This window comes from Nanorana parkeri, unplaced genomic scaffold, assembly GCF_000935625.1.
Source record: "Nanorana parkeri isolate BGI_ZX_2015 unplaced genomic scaffold, ASM93562v1 scaffold31, whole genome shotgun sequence".
Taxonomy (NCBI): domain Eukaryota; kingdom Metazoa; phylum Chordata; class Amphibia; order Anura; family Dicroglossidae; genus Nanorana; species Nanorana parkeri.
The window spans coordinates 2420233-2440110 of NW_017306299.1; the positions used below are offsets into that span (position 1 = coordinate 2420233).

Consider the following 19878-nt stretch of genomic DNA (forward strand, 5'->3'; position numbering starts at 1 on the left):
GAACAAAGGAATTAGTGTTTGAAACGTGCCAGGTGCCAGGACTGCGGTCAGCGATAAGAAAGTTTTCCACTGCCGGCGAAGGATTCTTGGACGCAGAGCGCCGGGGAGATGATCAGATGTGATGGAAATAGTCCGTGCCTAAAGGAGAACTCTGCTGGCAGCATGACAAGGCACCAAAGCCATATTAAAGTCAATAAAGCGACCCTGTCACTCGCCTACAAAATGGCAGTTCCCTGCAACAGAAGATGTATTGTACTTACCTCTCTGGTGGGCCGCGGCACCTCCCTTCCCTGCCCCCATCCATACCAAGGAACAGCAATTTTAGGCGATTTTTGGGAAAAATTAGGTTGACGAGGTAGGACACACAGGTCACTGAGGATGTGACTATAATGGCTCTTCTCTTCCAGGGAACCTCTGGTAGGGTTTTTTGACAAGGACAGGGTCTCTTTAACGCCTTATTGCACACTAGCCTTTCTTGTATGAAAACCAACATCAAGGTACCAGCCCAGTAAACTGCTCTTTCTTTCAGTACAGGTTCCATGTAATGGGGAATAATAGCATGTTTCCAGTGAGGGCATTTTTTTAAGATACAATTGCCGTGTTTACCATAAAGTAATTTTTAATGTGACCTTCACTTGGTACATGCTTGCCCTTCTATAGCATTACTATTGTAGACACTTGCATATTAGCCACTAGTGGGAGCTTTCAACTATTCATTGCAATTGCTCTGTCTCTTTCTCTCTTAACTACTGTTGAGCTATCTGCCGCACTGGGGGTGCCTTGTTTTCAATAAGTTGGCCGATTAAGAGACTTGCACTGTGAGAAGGAGCAGTAACACACAACCATTGTGTAGCACTGCAAATCAGGAAGCATGGTCTGTAGATGTAATGAGGGAATATCACTGCCCCCATGTTCATTCACTCAATGTATTAGCAGCACCAGGAACCTACGTATAATGAGGCAGACTAAGGCGGTCACAGCATCCCAGGTTGCTAAAGGCTCTTAGAAACCTGTGACACTGTGCGGTGCTGCCCAGCTCACTCGTGTCACCAGGAGCTGATTGGGGACGTTCTGGCTTGCGTCCTGCCTAACTCCTCGCAACCAGTGACATCAGTGAGAGTTGGGCGGGATGCCGGACAGAGCCGCTGACAGTGTGGTCCGGTGTCCACCACCACCACACCCCACCCTGTTTGAACAAATAAGCCGTGCATGCCCCCCCCCCCACCACTGACTGCACCCTCTTCCCCGAAATGACATTGCCACAGGCAGCGATTTACCTAGGGACAACCCAGAGGAGCACTATACTAGTACTGCATAGGGCCACCCTATACTATTAAAACAGCTTCAGGTCTTCATGGCATCGATTCCACAAACATTTCTCCATATTGACATGATTGCATCAAGCACAAAAAAGCATTTAGACACCTCAGAGGGTACAACCCTTCTTATTTCTGCACCCTCTTCCACCATAACACCCCCGTTTATCTCTGCACCCGCTTCCACTATTGTGCACATTTTCCCTGCAGAGTAAGGTCGGGAATCACGTTCCTGGGAGTACAGTGGTCTTCGGGCAGTGCATGGAGTGAAGCCAAATGACGCTGTGAGCATTTACAGCTGCCCACAGGCCCCCGTGCAGGGAAGTGCAAAGAGGGCAATGTTGCCCAGAAGTAACATGCCTGGCAAGAAAGGAACAATCGTGGCATCATGACCTGGAGCATCCACCAAGAGATGCAGGACCCGTCCCTTGGGTACATGGCACTAGTGACATCCAAGGTCACTCACATTCTGCAGCCTCAGATGCTCTGCTGTTGTTTACCTGCCACTGCGGCCCATAAGTTGTTTGCGGCACTCGTCACCACCTGGTCAGCGCTAGCGCCTAGCTGCTGTGCCTAGGGTTGCCACCTGTCCAGGATTCACCCGGACAGTCCAGGTTTTGAATGCTCTGTCTGGGTTTCATGGCAGCAGAAACCCGGACACAAGATGTCAGGCAGACAGGGGCAGCCAAAATTAAGATAGGGGCTACTGGCCCCCCACTGAAAACAGTCTCAACTGTGATATGTACATAAGAATGGGTGGAGCTATTTACATATGAATAAGCCACTACTCATTCTCCCAAAAAAACGTCTGCGCGTCGCTTGAGTGTTCGGGTTTCACTTGAAGAAAAGGTGGCAACCCTAGCTGTGCCGCAGTCTGGAGCCGGGGTTGAGCCCCCTTATTCCCAATCAATGCCCCAGACACACATTGATAAGAATATTTCCATCATACTAGTAGAGTACGGACTAACAAGACAAGGATCACTTTAGCAAAATGAGGGGAATTTATCAAAACTGGAGCAGACAAAATCTGGAGCATTTGCCCATGGCAACCAATCAGCATCTCTCTTCAGTTTGCTCAGGTAAGATTTGAAAATGAGACAGAGAAGCTGATTGGCTGCCATGCACAGCTGCTCCAGATTGTGTTTGCTCCAGTTTTGATAAGTTCCCCTCACTATATTTTCATCCAAGAATCCCTGTCTTTATACAAATGTTTGCTAACAGGTAGAGTGTGCAATACTGTACAGAGGCTTATTCTACAATATTAGGTGTTAACATGTAATCATGCCCCTCTAGCTCCTTCTATATACATATGTTGTTTGGAGTTATACATTTATTATTTTTTTCCCCAGTACTATTATTTACACCCGGCTGATCTCCTGTATATACACTTAGTGGCCAGATTATTATGACCACCTGACATTTGTAGGCAAATTAGCTATAAACAACATTGACAAGATTCTACAATTCCTTGTAACCTCGAGCTCAGAGAGAATGATCCTATTCTGCCACCCAGTGGTGAAGATTGGAACTGCAGAGCTCTAAATAGGCACTTTAAAGAGACCCTGTCACCAACTTAAAAAATTGCAGGCAAAAGCACAGACAAATTAAGTGATTGAATAGATTACTTGCATTTACATTAATTCTTTTTTAATGGGTTGCTATGTGCCTTTATGCTTGCTCGCAAATTTGACTATTTCAGAAGTGTCAATTCCCTAGCATCAGTTCCCTCCCTCCCTCCTTGCATAGCCCTCTGCTCTCCTGGCAGGGTCTAATTACTGTCTGTGATTTGTACTAGAACGCTCATGCCACTAAAAGTGCTAGCGATTCATTGCCAGCAATAGCAACTGACTGCTAAACAAATGGAACACATGGTTCCATAGAGTGTGAGCCAAATGAGTAACATGTATTAGCAATCAGAGTATATTTAAAGCAAAAACCTATTTCTTTAGCTTTGCATAGAGCAGGGAAGGCTTAGACCCCCAGAAAAGCAAATCGAATAAATAAATATAATATAATATACTTGGGGTCTAATGTATAAACCCATCAACCAGCGTAAAGCAGGGATAATGCTGTTTGCACGGCCTCACTGCCACTAGATATGGGAAAATGGCGATGCGCCCCAGTGCAATGTAGAGATGGTAAGGTTTATACATCAGCCCCCACATAATGTCCATGCGAACCGAACCAAAGCACATTGGGCTCATCACTAACGGCTATAGAGATGGAAACACTACGGCATGACTGGTGGAGATAGACTCCTTGTGTATCATGGCCATGGCTGCTTCTCCAGGAAAGGGTTTTTTCTTTTTCCCCCTCTCTATATGTCCTGCTGAGAAGGTAATGGGCAATCCAAAATTTTGAGTTGGCATCAGAACAGGAATAGAGGGGAAATCTTGCATTGGGGACTACTGTTTCTGTGACAACCACACTCACTTCCTGTTGTGTCTACAGGATATGAAGTGAAAGGCAAACTCCAAAATGGGATGAACAAAAAAAAGTGATTCTAACTCCTCTGTAATCTGTCCAATAGACAAAGGGTTTGGCTTTAGATATACTTTAATTTTGCATGATGACACAATTATTCCAGTTGAGTGTGACTGATACTACTACACCATACAGAGACATTGGATCCTTGCATTTAGCAGTCACTTATTAACGCATTGAATATCAGGTATAACTCCATCATTTATAAGCAACAACGAGGTCTTTTGACAAAGTGATGTCTACATTGGACATTTATGGGGGGGCTGAGGTATCAGATATGACCCCCCATCATTTAAGGGACAGCAAGGACTCTTGGGCAGAGTGATGTCTGCATTGGGGTTTATTGTGGGGTTGAAGTATCAGCTACGACCCTATCGTTTACGGGACAACCCTTGAATAAAGCAATGTTTACAATGTGTATCTATGATGGGGGGGGGTTATGCTCAATTACCGGTGGCATTCCCCTCTCTGTGCATGTAAACAAAGGGACGGAATGCTGGCGATATTGATCCAATATGGCCATAAAAGGTCAATGATGTCACCAGAATCCCACCCCCCATGGTGGGAAATGCCCCGGCCGTAGCTGAATGGGTGTGCCCAGACACCAAACTTCTGCGCTCGGATGAGCTCGGGTTCAGACCAAACCTTTTCCGTGAATGCCCACTGCCTTGTGAAATGTCTGGTATGTGGAAACGTGGTACCTTCTTTCCTCTCATGATGGACAAATGGCAGACCTGCACTCTATCGTGGCAGAGCCTGAGCAGTGTCTGTAGCGCCATATATACTCCAACACTAAGCTGACACAGGGGTATATGCTCGATGCTTCAGCGGGGAACAGGACAGTGGAGGGGGGAAGAGCAGAAAAAGAAAGTACCAAGTTATCAAGAGAACCTGTTCTCACCACAATGGCAAAAAATTCAGGTTCACTTTCAGGCAAGTGCTATTGTCCATAATGTTCATTATTTAATCGCTGACAAGGAATGAGCAAAAAATGAGCATTTTTATTTCCCCAAAATATCTGAGATTTTGGCAAAATGCATTGGTGCCAAAGGGTAAGGCAAAATGGAAGTGTTCTAGGTTTCTAACAATGCAATGGGCTTTAAATGGCTCCTGAGGGTTACAGAAGTTCCTTTCATTAATCGTAGAGGCCCCCATTGTTTTATATTTTTACTAGTTTGTATTGGGGTTGTAGTCCATCACAGGCGCAAGCTTGGAGCGGTGGAAGTAAAAAAAATTATACAGCAATCAATGCAGAATGGCACCGGCTAGAGGACTACAAATCCCAGCAATAGCACATTATACAGCGCAATGCAGAGTACCACCTGCTATAGAGGAATACAACAAATCCCAGCAATAGTACATTATAGCTGGTGGTATTCTGCATTGCGCTGTAATATGTACTATTGCTGGGATTTGTTGTATTCCTCTATAGCTGGCGGTATTCTGCATTGCGCTGTATAATGTACTATTGCTGGGATTTGTTGTATTCCTCTATAGCTGGTGGTATTCTGCGTGCATTGCGCTGTATAATCATTATACAGCGCAATGCAGAATACCACCAGCTATAGAGGAATACAACAAATCCCAGCAATACAATATACATACAGTGTATAATGTATTGCTGGGATTTGTATTCCTCTATAGCTGATGGTACATATACAGCGCAATACACCATCAGCTATAGAGGAATACAACCAAATCACTATCCCAGCAATACATTTATACAGCATGTGTGGGGGTGGGAGTGCAGGCGGTCTTACCTGCACACTCTTCAAGCAACTTTACTTTCTTCCCTGAGATCTTGGGACTGTCGGTAGCTGCCATTCACCCAGGGCAGCGTGTTGGCGGGCAGCGGTGGAAGAGAGCTCAAAGCTGTGTGAGGCAGGGAGGAGGTGTGGCGTGAAGCGTGCGGACCCGCGAACAGGGGCAACTAATCGAAAGCCGACTAATCGATGATGGAAAACCTTGACAACATTTTCCATCATCGATTTTAATCGACTTCGTCGATTAGTTGTTGCAGCCCTAGTATATAACGGTGGCCAGTATGTACAGGAAAGGAGTACAATGGGTATGAGAGAAGACAGTATGTGCTGAAGAGCAGCGCGGAGGGTAGGACAGTGAGCAGCATGCACAGAAGAGGAATGTAAAGAGTAAGACAGCAGGCTATAGGCCTAGGAAATGGGCACAGAAGATATGGCGGTGGGCAGTATGTGAAGGACAGGAATGCGATGAGTACGGCAGCCAACATTATGAGCAGCAGAGAAGCGCAGGAGGTATGACGGTGGGCAGTAAGTACAAGGAGTATGACAGCAGCCGGTATGCGCAAGAGAGGAGTGCGAGGGGTATGATGGTCAACATTATGCACGGCCGAGAAGCACAGAAGGCATGACGTTGGGCAGTAAGTGCAATGAGTATGACAGCGGCCAGTATGCCCAAGGGGTATGTTGGTCAACAGGGTATAAAAGTGGAACAGCGTGGACAATGTGTATACAGAGTGTGCAGGACATGGAGGCAGTAAAAAGGAGGATAGGTTCAGATCATTTTTTTATCAATTAATAAAAATATAAGTAATAAGAGGCCACAAACAGGACACGTCGCTGTATTTCAGACGCACGCTGTTTCCGGCCACTTACCTTTCATAACTAAAAGGATGCCGTGTAAAGTCCCTGCATGTGAAAAAGAATTCCACGTCTAGATTTTAGGACACGAGACAGAATTATTTTATTACACTACCCATACATTCTACATCACTTACATAAAACAAATTGCTTTTCTGCATTTCAAAATATATATTATTTCCCTCTTTTTATAATGTTTTTTTCTAATTTTAATCCACACCAACTGCATCACAACCAAGAGATGACAAACAACGGGGCAGGTTGGACTCTGCGTTTTACAGATGGATACATGGAGGAGGAATCTGGTTCACCCAACAACCCCCAGCTGTTTAAGAGGCGCTGACCAGCGCAAGCGTCCGCAAACACTGGACCCTGAAAATTCTGCTTATAAGCTGATGATGAGAGGCTGGTGAAAGGAGAAAGTCTAAATACAAAGCAAAATAGGGTTATATAAAGTGAGATGAAGACAACAGAAGTTAGGAAACGAAGAGTTTGATTACAAATGTAAATATTAATATAAAGGCATTTGCCAGATTGGCAGGCAGGGGATGAGGGGCCACCGGGCCCCCACGCTATAGGGGTGAAATGAATATGTTTAGGTCAGCACTGGTGGAATCTACGCTGGAGGTGGCAGGTAACCTAAAATCTAAAATAACTGATCGCTTTTCAGGCCTTTTCTCAGTCCCTCTATCCCATCACATAATGCGACTCGGAGGCTAAGGTAACAGTGTATGCAAATACATTGTAAAGAGTTGTAATCCGGAGAAGAAAAGAAAAGATCGGACAAAAAGCGCTTCAAGAATTGTCGGACGGAACGTGTTCTTCGAAACCTTCGCTCTCCCGCACCAGGGCCCGCTCCAGGATGACGCGCCCTTCCTTGTAGCGCTGGCTGTCCTCCGTGGCAAACTCGTAGATCCAGCCCAGTTTGCTGTTGCAGTTTTTGCAGCTGACGTCTCGCACCATGTGCCGCCCGGTGAGCATGACGCGGTCCTGGACTTCGCTGTACTGTAAGTTTACCACCTGGCCGGGTGAAGAACAGAAAATAAAACTTTACTGAAGAAAGAATTTTGGGGAGGTGGGGGTGAGTATTTTCTGGTGGACGGAAAGTGAAGGTCTCATGTTCTCAATTCATTTCTCAGACATGCATTTAAGCTTGATATAAATGTTGTTTGTGTGCGATAATGACTTTGAAACCTTGTTTTTGGCCCCATTCACACTAAGCGACATACCTTTTGGAGCGGATCAGAGCGGCCGGGAAAGCGCGACGTTCCAGCTACGGTAGCGCGACCTTCACCGTCGGGCTGCATTAAAAAATCGCGCAAAATCCGCCGAAAAAAGGGTCCTGTAGGAGCGACTTGCAACCGCTACGAGCAACATGGAGATGTACATTAAGACAGCTCCATTGAAAATCATTGGCCGGCGACTTCTCGCTATATCGCACGGCAAAAATGCCGACACAACAAAGACTTAGTCTACTTAATGCAAATAAAGCATTGGGACCGGATAATCTACACCCCAAGATCGGTGGAAATCGCTTAGTGGGAATGGGGCCTTAGGGATGATCCGATACCGAGTATTTGGGCGATTACTCGTACTCCGATACCGGAACATACGGTCAGAGGGAGATCTCCCCCTGCCCAGCAGTGCTGAAGGAGCACAGAGCTGGCTTCCTTTCCAATCAGGAAGCCGGGCGGTGGGTTACGACTCGCCTATCTGATTGGCTAGGAAGTCGGTTTCACATGTTGGTAACCAATCAGGAAGCTGGGCGGCACATAATGACCCGCCTTCCTAATTGGTCAGGAAGCCAGGCTGCCTAGGAACGAGTGAAGGTCATTACATGCCACCCGGCTTCCTGATTGGCTAGGAAGCCGGCTTCACTTGTTGCTAGGCAGCCTGGCTTCCTAACCAATCAGGAAACTGGACGGCACATCATGACTCACCGCCCGGCTTCCTGATTGGTCAAGAAGCCTCTGAAGCCAGTATTCTTCCGCTAGAACACTGGCTTCACAGGCAATCAGGGAGCCGGGCGATGGGTCATGATCCGCCACCCGACTTCCTGATATTTGGGGCACAATGCGCCGGTACATGGTATCAGTGAGTGCGTTAAAAAGAAAACCCATCGGTACCCATTCCATGGCTATTAAAGAACAACTCCGGGGTTTTTAAAAATGTAACCCTCGCAGTTGGGCGACCCTACACCGCAAGGGTGAAAATTAAGAAATAATTTTCTTTATGGTGCACGATATTGGCGCAACTCTTTATCAAACCCAAAAATTTAGTGAAAAATGCACTTAAAAGTCGAACTATGGGGTCAGGACTTTTCCCCATAGTTCTCCTAAGGGTAAAGGGAGGACAAAAACTAGCGTCCTCCCGTCACCCTAAGCTCAGTATACCGCGAGCTACAGCTCGCGGTATACTGAGACGCCGGAGCGGATCCCAGCTGCGTGAGTGACAGCTGGCTCTGCCTATCTAGAGGCAGAGCCAGCTGTACCCGCCCCCTCCACCATCAGTTCCGCCAGTCAGCGCTGGCGGATCGGAGCGGAGAATCCAGCCCCTCCCCTGTCACGGCAGAGAGCCGTGACAGGATCGAGAGGTGAGCGAATGCCGGTATGTGTTCGCTCACCTCCCGATCTACTGAGCCGACCTGTGACAGTCTCATTGTAAAAAGCGAAGTGAAAAGCACTCACCTCATAGTTCTCCTTTAAGTTAATTTTAGTACCCCCAAAACACAATAAAATACCCATATATATATAGCTTCTGACCTGAAGAAGAAGAGAGGTTCACTCTCGAAAGCTTGTCTTTTATATATTTTGTTATATAAGCTTGTCTTTTATATATATTGCAATATATATATTGCAATATAAATGGGTAAGCCGTATTAGTCCAGTAGACAAGATGTCAAAAAAGACAAAAACGCAGTATTGCAGTGTGCAATGATGCCTTTCTTATTGGACTAACAAAATATATATATATATATATATATATATATTGTGATAGCAGATTGGCAGTGACAGGTCCTCTTTAAGGTGATACTTAATAGTATTACCTTTACACTTGAAATAAGCTATTAAAGTGCAGATCACAGGAGCCCAGCAATGACAGCTATGGGACCGGAAGTGATGTAATCTGCATCGCTCCCGATCCCAAAGTGCGGGGAGGAGATTGGTGAACGGACGTTCGCCGCTCTCCTCCACAGCTTCCCACCGACACCTACGGGCGGTCAGTTTACCGGCCCGTAGAAGTGATCTGGCGACAGCCGAGCCGCCAGAATCGATTCTATTGTAAAGCCGACAGTCGGATTTCCAAATGTAAACAGAGTCCCGGCGGATAAGTCTGTTTAAGTGGGCCCGATGACAGTGACGTACTATGTACGTCGCTGGTCGTGAAGGGGTTAAGCAATTCCGGTTCTTTATGAAGGAAGGATCACATGCCCCCAAGCCTCCCATCCCCAAAAGACTCACCTTATTAAAGAGGAACGCTCTGCCCGTAGCTCCGGTGAACCGGGTGGAAATGAGCTCGGAGCGATTGGTCAGGATCGTGTCGCAGTTTGCGCAGGAGAAGAGTCGGGTTCCTCCGATGTGATCCAGGAAGATTCTACCCATCGTCTTGTTTTGTACAGCTCAGGACTCCGCAGGAAGGAGGACTGTATAGGAGGATAAACAGATATCAGTATTACACAACGTCTGAGCCAGATCAACCAATTTATGTCCCGGCATTACCGAAATGTAACACCAATTCCCTTTCTCCCCCCCACTACAGCATGTCACCCCATTATCTTTTCTTCTACCTCTTTCCTGTAGCAAGAAAGGGATTTAATTACTCCCAGTGGCATCAGCAGGCTTGTAAAAGCTTTGCAAGGGTAGCTGTTGGTTCCTGATTTTAAGCCCTCATGGGCGCAGGGCCTCCTTAAATCTGGTCTTGAATTGTATTGTGATTGTAATGCCTTCCTTATATTGTAAAGCGCTGTGCAAACTGCTGGCGCTATATAAATCCTCTATAATAATAATACTGACAAAAGGTACACCTCCTGATCTACATCTTCCAAGAGATGTCCCATCTCCTCATCTCCCAAGAGATGTCCCATCTCCTCATCTCCCATCTCCTCATCTCCCAAGAGATGTCCCATTTCCTCATCTCCCAAGAGATGTCCCATCTCCTCATCTCCCAAGAGATGTCCCATCTCCTCATCTCCCATCTCCTCATCTCCCAAGAGATGTCCCATTTCCTCATCTCCCAAGAGATGTCCCATCTCCTCATCTCCCAAGAGCTCCTTCTCCACGCACAGTATGTGGGCAAGTTCTTCAAAAGGAGACACAGAGTAGAGCAGTCCAGGTCTCCAGCGGTCCGACACTTCCTCTGCTCCAATCAACAATGTGCCCAGGAAGCATTTACATTGTTGGTTACATTTTTTGTGACTGGCAAGGGCCCACTCACACCTATGCATTGTTGTAATGGTGTTCAGGCATTTTCAGGCTTGCACATTTTAGTTTTAGGCAATGGAAAGCTAGTTGCAAGGAGCGGAAGAGATGCAGTTAAAGGTCTCTGGAAAACCCACAGTGACAGGGGAGCCCAGCAAAGGTCACTAAACCCTCAGGGCCCAACCACACTATATGCCAATTGCAGTCCTAGCGCACAGACAAGGCAAGCTACCATGTTTCCTGTGTGTTCGGGTATTGCTGAAGGTGCCTGATGAAAGTTGGGGAAAAAGTCCAGGAATAAGCTCTTTAGGAGGGGCTGGAGGGGGTTGGGGACACTGGGTGTGCTGCTTCTCAAATGTGCAGACCGGGGTGTCCGACGTATGTACTAAAGGTAACCAAAGGAGAAGGTTGGCAGGTTGTTGGCGCTTCTCTACCCCTCCTCCTTTGGTTACCTGAAGGTGCCTACTGCACACCATACATCGCTGCGACCAACACAGACAAATAGGTGCTCGTAGCGACAGCCACAGATGGCACCATGCAGAACCTCAGCTATGTGAAGGTTCGCCACCAACAAACAAGGTGCAAAGAAAGTATCATTTATTGCAAATCATGGCACGTAGGTCATCAAATGCCATAGTTTTGGGGTTACACGGGGTCCCTTCCTCAGAGCGACACAGTAATGCTTATTAATATGAAGAGATGATGGGAACTTTAACATGGCACAGCTTAGTGAACTGAGCCTTGTGTGTTAAAGATTGCAACCCCCCCTCCTCCCCTCCCCCCAATCATCACTGACAATACAGTCAACTCCTCTCGTCACCTACAAAGTGGCAGGACAGGTCCCCTTGGTGGGTCAGATAAAGTGAAAGAGAGCTAGCACTGGTAACAATCTTCTTAATAGTGTCTCTTTATTGGTGGATCAGCCTACACAGTGGCAGGACGGGTCCTCTTGGTGGTTCAGTCTGTACGGAGGCAGGACAGGTCCTCTTGGTGGTTCAGTCTGTACGGAGGCAGGACAGGTCCTCTTGGTGGTTCAGTCTGTACGGAGGCAGGACAGGTCCTCTTGGTGGTTCAGTCTGTACGGAGGCAGGACAGGTCCTCTTGGAGGTTCAGTCTGTACGGAGGCAGGACAGGTCCTCTTGGTGGTTCAGTCTGTACGGAGGCAGGGCGGGTCCTCTTGGTGGTTCAGTCTGTACGGAGGCAGGACAGGTCCTCTTGGTGGTTCAGTCTGTAAGGAGACAGGACAGGTCCTCTTGGTGGTTCAGTCTGTATGGTGGCAGGACAGGTCCTCTTGGTGATTCAGTCTGTATGGAGACAGGACAGGTCCTCTTGGTGGTTCAGCCGGGGAATGCAGACACTGCAGCTCTCGCTGTGACTCGCAGGACCGAGAGACGTGTGACATCATAAGTACGCAACATAAACAATCCCCTCTCCGTACAGACAACAGCTGATCGAAAAAAGGTATATAGAGGGGAGGGGGTGTCAGATGGGGGTATATAGTGGGGGAGGAGGTCAGGATGAGGAGGGCTATCCTGTGTCTGGAAGAGGACAGACATGACGTCACACAAGTGGGGTAATTAGAGGGACTGTTTATCCTCCTCCCCTCCCTCTAATGATTCCTCGGAACGGTGCCCACAGATATCACAATCCGGTTCCTTCCCTCCCCCTCTCACCGGCAGACAAGGCTGGGATCCCGCACACCGGGTCGGTCGGCCGCTCTCCCCCGTTCTCCGAGTCCTAACTAGCCGTTCCACGCTCCGCCCACTTCCCTACTCGACCCGTCCATCACCCGCCCTGCCGCAGTACACACAACCCCTCGTGACATAAAACAGCCCCGCCCCGACGACTGAAGGAACGTAGAAGGGCCTCGCCCACCGCTGGACGTCACCAGGCCCCGCCCAACCTCGAGAAAATACAGTGAGGCGTGGCTCCATCTGTCCCCGCCTACCGTTCGTCTGATTTGTTGTAGAGGTCGTGTATTGGGAGTTTCTGTCCAGAGTGGCTCCTGGGGGCCACGGAAAGGACTAGATGACGCCCTCCCCTAGAGTTATCGCATGCTTATTACAGTGCCATGTATTCAATCTAAATCTCACCTCAACAAAAGTCTGAAATACAGAAGAATTCATCCAGGAATTAAAATGTGTGTTGTAGGTGGAGCTTCAGCCATCTTCTTACGTGTTCAGTAGGGTGGGAGGAGGTAGAATCCTCAGACAATAATAGTGTAAGGTGTAATAGTGGTGCTGAATTTGATTGATTTCCAGGTTCCTCCGAATCCGAATGCACATGTCTAATGCTCACCTGATTCTCGGAGCCGCCTTGCTCTTAGACCGGTCCTTCGAGCCTCCCCCACGTTCCAGCGGTCTGAGGTCCTCGAGTCATCATGTCCTATTCATGTATAGGACGTGAGGATGCCAAGGGACCCGTGCAGCAGCGGAGGAGGAGACAGCTTGGAGGGAGCGCTCCAACAGACAACCAGCATCAAGGTTCGGGTGAGTACAACTTTGACCCACAAGCACTTAACCCTTGCAGTGCAAGGATAGCCCCAGTGCAATGGTCAAGAAAAAATCTCCCCGGATTTCTTCTTTAAATAACAGCCTAATAGAAAGGCTCAAACCAGGCTGAAGTGATAGATAAGCGTACCTCAGTCCCCGGGGGCATAAGAGCCTGCAAATTACCACATTAATAATTCACCGTACAATCTGAAATGTAATGTCTGTGCTGAGGCTGAGATCTACGCAGAGTCGGCTTTTCCATGCTGCAGAGTATCTCTGCTCTGTGTCTGGGAAATAATCATTGCTGGGTGCTAGCATGTAAGACAGCACGGTAAAGCCTTCTTAGTTGTTCACATGTCTCATGGCATGACCTATCCCAGAAATAAGAAGATTGTTCCTCATATCAGTTTAGTGGGCGGGGCCATGCAAGTCATTGCTTTCAGCCCCATTAGCCAAATGCACATCCAGAACCGCTTGTGTATAGGGCAAAAGCCTATTAGAGAGCCATTTTTTTCCCAAACTGCATACAGCCATTTCAGGCTTTTATGCTATCATCAGTGCAGTGTATGGACACCACGGCCTCTATGGAGTCGGGCTTGGAATCCAATCAGACGGTATAACCATAAAGATTATGGTGAGAAGTGACCAAAGCAATCAAAAAAGTCCTCAAGGACATGTGTTGAACTTTATGTACGACACAGATGTTGGATATTAGTTGAGCTTTGTGTCAGGTAGGGATGCACCAATACCGATACTAGTATCGGTATTGGTGGTGATACTAGTATCGGTATTGGTGGTGAGTACTCGCCCAATGATCCCAATGCCTATCCCGATAGGCATTACACGCCGCCCGACTTCCTTATTGGCCGGGAAGCCGGCTCCATGCGCCCTCGTCAGCATGGAGCTGCTTCCCGGAAAATCAGGAAGCCTTGGGGCGGGTGATGACTCCCCCCCTCCATCTTCCTAATTGGCAAGGAAGCCGGCTCCGTGCTCCCTCGTCAATCGGTGTAATGACTTGCAACCCAGCTTCCTGCTTGGCCAGAAAGCCGGCTCAATGCTTCCTCGTTACCTGGTGAAGAGGAAGCATAGAGCCAGCTTCCTGCCCAAGCAAGAAGCTAGGCCGTGTGTAATGACTCGCCGCCCGGCATCCTAATATACCCTATACCCTTGGTTCTCAACTGGTGGGTCGTGACCCAAAAGTGGGTCGCGACCCCATGTTCAGTGGGTCGCTGCATGCCATCCACTTTTCTAGTTGAGAGGCTTCTCAGCCTCCCCCTAGCGCAGCGCTGTCCATTCTTACACCAAGCAGCCATTTAAAATATGCTGCCCGCCACCAAGTGCCGACTTGGGGTGGGCTGAGGGTATGGCGGCGAAGGAGCTCCATCCATACGTGCATTGCTTACAGCTCCCTCGCATGTCCGGTAGAGGTGCCTGGACTGGAATGACATCACGTTCTGGCTCCCAACACCTCTACAGGCACACAAGGGAGCTGTACAAGCGATGCACATATGGATGGAGCTACGTCACAGCACAGCAGCCCACACTGTCGAGCATTCCATTGCAGTGACTTGGGTCACGACTTAATGACTGAGGACAAATGTGGGTCCTGAGGTAACACAGGTTGGGAACCACTGCTCTATACCAATAAACCGGTATCGATGCATCCCTAGTGTCAGGTAACCCTTTCTTCTGTTCAGATCCACAGGGCACTTTGGCTGGTCAGTTATGCTGGTCAACAGAACAGTGGTGTAAGGCCTTGTTACAATGCAATGGAGCAGTGGTGTAAGAAGGCCTTGGTACACCTCTCCAGAGACTGTTGTTTTGATTCTTTGTTGGACAAACTGCAAATCATTGCATCGAGTTGCATTGGAGGTAAGAGCATGTACTTACCCCAGCTATGCAGTGCTATGGATCAATGACATAGGCTGACACCTTCCTATCCTTCATTAAATGTTCCTTTCATTCCTCCAAACCAGGTTCCATTTCCCTGAACCAGGAGTCTTCTTTCACCACCTTGAGTGCAGGGGGTGCCAATCGTCCATGGCTATGCAAGGGTCCACCGCATGAAGGTCCACTCCCACCAGTTTCTTCAGGGTTGGGGGGGCACCTGATGGCTTTCATGACGATTGCGATGCTCACATACTGTATGTAATCAGTGGCGTTGCAAGGGGTGTGTGTGTTTGACACCATTGGATAGGTGACACCATCCAATGGGTGACACCGTTGGAGGGGTGACACAAAAATGACTGACAGTCATTTTAGTGTCACCCCCTCTGACAAGTCGGGCACTCGGTCATATGCCACAAGTCCGCAGGAGGAGAATCTTTTGTATTCATGTAAACAGACCTGACGCCAGATCTTACGGAAATCTGGCACTGTGTCTGTTTACATATTGTTCCGAGAATGGTGCAAAGTAATGCCTCCCGAGATATGTGACATAGGTATCCAAGGAGGCCGCACAAGGAGAAGGAAAGGTCCTGGACGTACCTCAGGAGGCATTACTGTGCTCCATTCATAGAACAATATGTAAACAGACACCGCGCCAGATCTCTGTCTGCGCATTTGCACAAGATCTGGTGCCGTGTCATTAAAGGGTAGTTGCAGGAACCAGGAAAAGAGCTGACTCCCTGTAACGTAAAAAAAAAGTAAGATGGCGGCATGGCCCAGGATGCTGGGCCTGTTGGGCTTGTATCTTCTTCCAAATGATACTTTTGTTTTTAACATTTTATTTCTTGACATCTTCGGGTGCCTGTTGATGTAATCAGGTCACACAGAGCAGAGATAAAATGGAAGCGACACTGAAATAGAATCGCTAATTATAAAGAGGAGTTCTCGGCTGTTCCCTGGACCGTCATCAGAGTTATTATTAGCATTAAAGACACAGGAGGGAATTGATCAAAACTGGAGCAGACAGAATCTGGGGCAGTTGCCCATGGCAACCAGTCAGCTTCTTTTTTCAATTTGTTTGGTTAAGTTTTGAAAATGAAACATGAGAATCTGATTGATTGCAATTGGGGATGCACGGATACTAGTATCAGTCTCAGTGCCGATAACGAGTATTTGGGCGAGTATTCGTGCTCCAGATACTTAAATACCAATACCAAAACTTCCTGTATCAGGAAGCCAGGCAGCGAGTCATTACACACCGCTCGGCTTCCTGATTGGCCAGGAAGCCGGCTTCATGATCCCTCGTCATCAGGGAGCATGGAGCAAGCTTCCCAGCTAATCAGGAAGCTGAGCGGCGTGTAATGACTCACCACCCTTTTCCTAGTCATTATCATTGGTCGAGAAGCTGGCCAATCAAGAAGCCAGGTGGCAAAGTCATTACCTGCCCCCCGGCTTCCTGATTGGGCAAAAAGCCGGCTCCATGCTTCCTCGTCACCTGGTGATGAGAGAGCATAGAACTTACTGGCTTCCCGGCTAATCAGGAAGCTGAGTGGCAAGTCATTATGGGCTTCCTTAATGGGACTTCCAGTATTGGTATTCGGTATCGGCGGGTACCGGAAAAAAATATCGGTACGCGTACTCGATACCAAAAAAAACAGCATCGGTGTTGTGATGCTCAACCTCTCCTGATTCTGTCTGCTCCATGGATTCAAGTAGTGTGATGCAAAGAACAGGCATGAGGAAATTAAAACCCCACTTTGGGCAACCCCTCCCTTCCATACCTCCCTCTCTCCCACCCTTACCTTGTGAAGCAAGTTATACTCCCCTAAGTCTCCCTTCTCCAGGTCCCTTGCCGGCATTATTTTAGGGTGCAAGGGGACCGCTAATCCAGAGCTACAAATGGTCTTGCGTTGCCCACTCCCCTTCTGTCTCCTTCCATTGACATGCCTCCTCTTCTGGATCCTAACAGAAGCCATTGCTGGATAACCAGTCATTCAGGCAGTGACATGGACACCCAAAGAAGGACCCCAACGGACATAAACAACGGACGAAAAAAGACTGGTTACTGGAGGATCAGGTGACCTCGGCTTTTGCTAAGTAAAAGGAACATTTAGGCCAGGTTTTTTTAATGCTGCCAGCAATCAGAGGGGGTGGGAGGTAGGGATATGAAGGGGGTTAGTTTTATCATGGAGATGGGCTTCAGGGCCCATTCACACCTTATGCATTTCTGATCACAATCGTAATGAGTTGACAAGGCAGAGCGCTGCGACACTCCTGGCAACTAGTGACATCACTGGTTGCCAGGAGCTGAGCGGGACGCTCTGGCCGGCATCCAGCCCAGCTCCTGCCAACCAGGGATGTCACTGGGTGGGGCAGAGCCAGAGCTGGGCTTTACCAGTTGATGCAGAGGCCCCACCGTCCCAGTAGCATGCACCACCAGCAATGACCCCCTTCCCCAGCTTCAGGTGCCGAAAATACTTGGGATGCCCATGACTCGCCCTTTTTTTATTCACTAAGGGATTCGTTTATAAAAGTTCTGTCTGGCTACATGCCATATATTACCCAATAATCTCTTGCAATAGGCAGGTCACACTTGATGACCTTATTACAATGAGCAGAGGGCACAGTGACCATGGCAGATGCCGTTTGCATGGCACTAGCACTTCTACATGGTGCTGATGAATATAGGAGATTCCAATACTCGTCAGCTCCATCCACTAGTGCCATGGTCGCTGTGCCCTCTGCACATTGTGATAAGGTCATCAAGTGTGACCTGCCCATTGCAAGAGATTATTTAGTAACCCTTTTAGGAGGAACATGGCCAGACAGATGGATGAAAGTGGATCTCTATTCACAGGGCACAGACTGTAAATTACTGCAGTGTCCTTTCAATGAGACATGCCATGAGGACTGTATAATGTATTAATGTAGTTGGGAACACATCAGCAATGGAGCAGCTGGTACATACAACATAGCTACAGTATGTCAGCCGCATTAGATCTGCTAAGAATAGTCTCTATAAAAATACCTTTTTGTGACATTTTTAAATGCAGTCACATGACCACTAATCCTTGCTGTAAATCCCTTCTTTCATCTGTGGTGGGTGGAGCTTTCCCCCAAGCAGTAGGGAAGCTAGATATTCTGTCACCCGGGCAAAGGCTCAGAGTTGCCCCCCTCCCAAGGGAGAAGTTCTCCATCCATACACCCAGTAGCACCCCTCCTAAAGCGGCACCCGGGGCACATGGCCCCCCCGTAGCTTCAGCCCTGCCCCCAAGCATTGAGGCTACGACTTGAAGCAACAGCACCACCTCACAGTTAAATTTGTCCTGCACTTTTAAAAGCTGGTGCATGCACAATGGAGGACCTGTCTGAGGGTATTGAATAATAATGAGGGGTCCCTACCCGAGGGTATTGAATGATAATGAGGCTTCCCTACCCAAGGGTATTGAATAATAACGAGGCGGCACTACTTCCGGATACTACAACACTACAGTGATTAGTCATTTAAAAAATGAATCTGGGGTAACATCAGGATCAAAGGGTAAAATAAATATGTTATCTAAGGATAGGGAAATAAAACGTATTGTCAATGATCATATGTAGAGGAAACCTTAAAAGGTCACTTTGTAAATTTTTGCCCGGAGAGACACTTTAATGTTCATGTTTTTGAAAGAATACTGTTTTTTTTTCTTGCATATGATTGGGAACATATAGTGAATACAACATTATGGCCACTAGATGTCACCTCGCAAGTAAATGAACCAATGGAAGCCATGTCATAGCCAGAAGTAGAGATGGGCAAAACGGTTCATCTGCATGAGCGCTCCTCAAAGATCCGGATCTTTTAAATGGCTCATGGTTCACTAAACCGCTCTTTTTACTATAGTAGCACCCCCCCACTATAATGCATTGCTGGGACTTGTAGTACTACATAGTTGAAGCTATTCTGCATTGCTGTAGAATCATCATACAGCAATGCAGAATACCACCAGCTATGCGGGACTACAAGTTCCAGCAATGCATTATAATAAAAATCAGCTATGCAAAATACCACCAGCACCTAGGGTTGCCACCTGTCCAGGATTATGAATTATTATAATTCACATGAATTGACTTACCTTTAAAACAGCAGCACAATTCATAAGGCGGAGGAATGCTGTAGTATAGAGTGAGTGAACCTTTTGAGCGGCTCTCAATCAGTATCATGGAGAAGGCACGAGGAGCGGAAGAACTCTATCATTCCTGACCCATCGAGAGCCAGATTCAAAGATGCAAAGGAGCGAAAGAACCAAATCCACAGATCCGTCTCTCACAGATGTGATTGGTTGCATGGGTGGGCTGAGGAGGGCTGGCAGAAGCCCGGCTCTCACTCTAGGATCATATTACAAGAGCCGATTACACTCTTGTCTCACTCTCTGCTTCTACATTCCATCCACAGAGCACTGACCAGAAGAACCGCCGCTCATTTTTACTGAGCCACCGCTCTTTCATTCTTCTGAGGGAGCCGCTCAATAGATCCGAATCGCTCATGAGCTACCCATCTCTAGCCAGAAGACCTTACGAGTACAAAAACCCGATGGAATTTGTACAGGTAAGCTTTATATATATCAGGCTATATTTAGTCATTGTTAGTGACAATGCGCTGATTACAGTGAAACAGGCC

General features: G+C 47.7%; 1 protein-coding gene across 1 annotated transcript; it reads right to left on the reverse strand.

The window, feature by feature from the left end:
- Positions 1-6609: 6609 nt before the first annotated feature.
- On the reverse strand, positions 6610-12617 carry YPEL5 (yippee like 5). The gene is made up of 3 exons (XM_018568154.1): positions 12510-12617; positions 9880-10061; positions 6610-7438 (listed from the first exon to the last, which is right to left on the reverse strand). The coding sequence occupies exons 2-3, from the start codon at positions 10018-10020 to the stop codon at positions 7214-7216; spliced, it is 366 nt and encodes a 121-aa protein (XP_018423656.1). The 5' UTR covers positions 10021-10061; positions 12510-12617; the 3' UTR covers positions 6610-7213.
- Positions 12618-19878: the final 7261 nt, after the last annotated feature.